This window comes from Trypanosoma rangeli, assembly GCF_003719475.1.
Source record: "Trypanosoma rangeli strain AM80 chromosome Unknown Tra_15.4_contig_00727, whole genome shotgun sequence".
Lineage (NCBI taxonomy): Eukaryota > Euglenozoa > Kinetoplastea > Trypanosomatida > Trypanosomatidae > Trypanosoma > Trypanosoma rangeli.
In genome coordinates, this window is record NW_021706466.1 from 3,286 (window position 1) to 4,741 (window position 1,456).

A 1,456-nucleotide genomic window follows, 5' to 3' on the forward strand; every position below is an offset into this window, starting at 1 on the left:
CCCTCACTTTCAGAGGCAAATGTGTGCGCTCATATGCACGAAAAGGCGTAATTCTTGATTCTGCCAGCATGGTGGTGGCACGCAATGCATGGCTCACCTGTTTTGTTCCTCTGGATTTATGTTTTCGTTGTTTGTTGTAGGACACAAAAAAGACAGGTAATAACAACATGGTGCCTCAGGTGGACGACTTGTTCCGCATGCGGATGCTGATGGCCGGCGTGTACGTCGGGCTCGGCGTTTCGTCCACGTACGGATTTAGCATCTTCACGGATCACCTGAAGACTAAGTACGGGTATTCGCAGACCGAAGTCACGACAATCAGCACCGTTGGAAATGTTGTGAGCTTCCTTAGCTTTCACGGTGGAGCGCTGTTTGACTACGTGGGTCCAACAATCGTGCTTCCGTTCGCCGGTTTCCTTGGAGGACTGGGCTTCTTAATGTTTGGGTTGACCTTTGGCGGCACGATCAACACCTCGAGCGTGGTACTGTTTTCCCTTTACCAGGGGATTACCCACCTTGGCATCCCGGTGATGGACGTTTGCACCATGATGACGCTGATGCTGCAGTTTCCTTTGGACCGCGGCTACGTGGTGCTGATCATGAAGACGTTCAGCGGGCTTGGGACCGCAGTGCTAATGGCGTACTTCAACGGCTGGTTCAGAGCGGCGGACGCGCATCGATCCGAGGACAACAACTACTCCGGCTACGCGTACTTTGTTGGGGTGCAGTTGATGTTGTGCGCTCTCGTCGGCGCCTGCTTCACGCGGCTACCGATGTACTATCCGTCAGCGTGGAGGAAGAAGCGCCTGAGCGCCGAGGATACTGCGGAGCGGGAGAAAACGCTTGGCCTGTACATGAGCCAGCATGCCCCCTCGCGGCGTCTGAAGATCGGGGTTGGGCTTGTCTTCGCCATGCTGATCTTTTCCGCCACGCAGTCGATTACGACGACGTACGTGAAAACGTCCCACGCGGGGTACATGGCGATCTCGATTATGACGGTGCTGCTGATGGCATCGTTCTCCTTGATGGCGATGCCGTTCCAGTTTCTGGGCCGCTACAACCCTGTGCGTCCCACGCATATGGCGGGCATTGGCGAGTTGGACGCGGAGCAGGCAGGCGAAGCCGTAAGTGGGGATTCTGAGGTGGAAATAAACAAGGCTCCCCACAATAAGCAGCCGGCCAAGGTGTGGCCGCAGTACAAAAGCTCCTTCTGGTCGCATTTGTTCTCCTTCCACCTGTGGGCACTGTGGCTCACTAGCTTTGGCATGTGGGGCACCGGTCCAGTGATGCAGATGAACGCTGCACAGATCAGCCGCAGCACGAACTACGGCGTGTATGACAGCCGAACTCTGACACTTTACATCGCCATCATGTCTGTGGGCACCGCCATTGGGCGTATCTCTCTGGGATACTTCGACACGAAGCTGACTGCTTGGAATCGTGCAGGCAAGACAAA

At 55.5% G+C, this 1,456-nt stretch overlaps 1 protein-coding gene across 1 annotated transcript; it reads left to right on the forward strand.

Moving 5' to 3' along the window:
- Positions 1-167: 167 nt before the first annotated feature.
- Positions 168-1,456, forward strand: TraAM80_09926 (uncharacterized protein; the record flags this gene model as incomplete). The annotated part of the gene is made up of 1 exon (XM_029386581.1): positions 168-1,456. A coding segment is annotated over one exon (1,289 nt), but the record flags the coding sequence as incomplete, so codon positions are not given.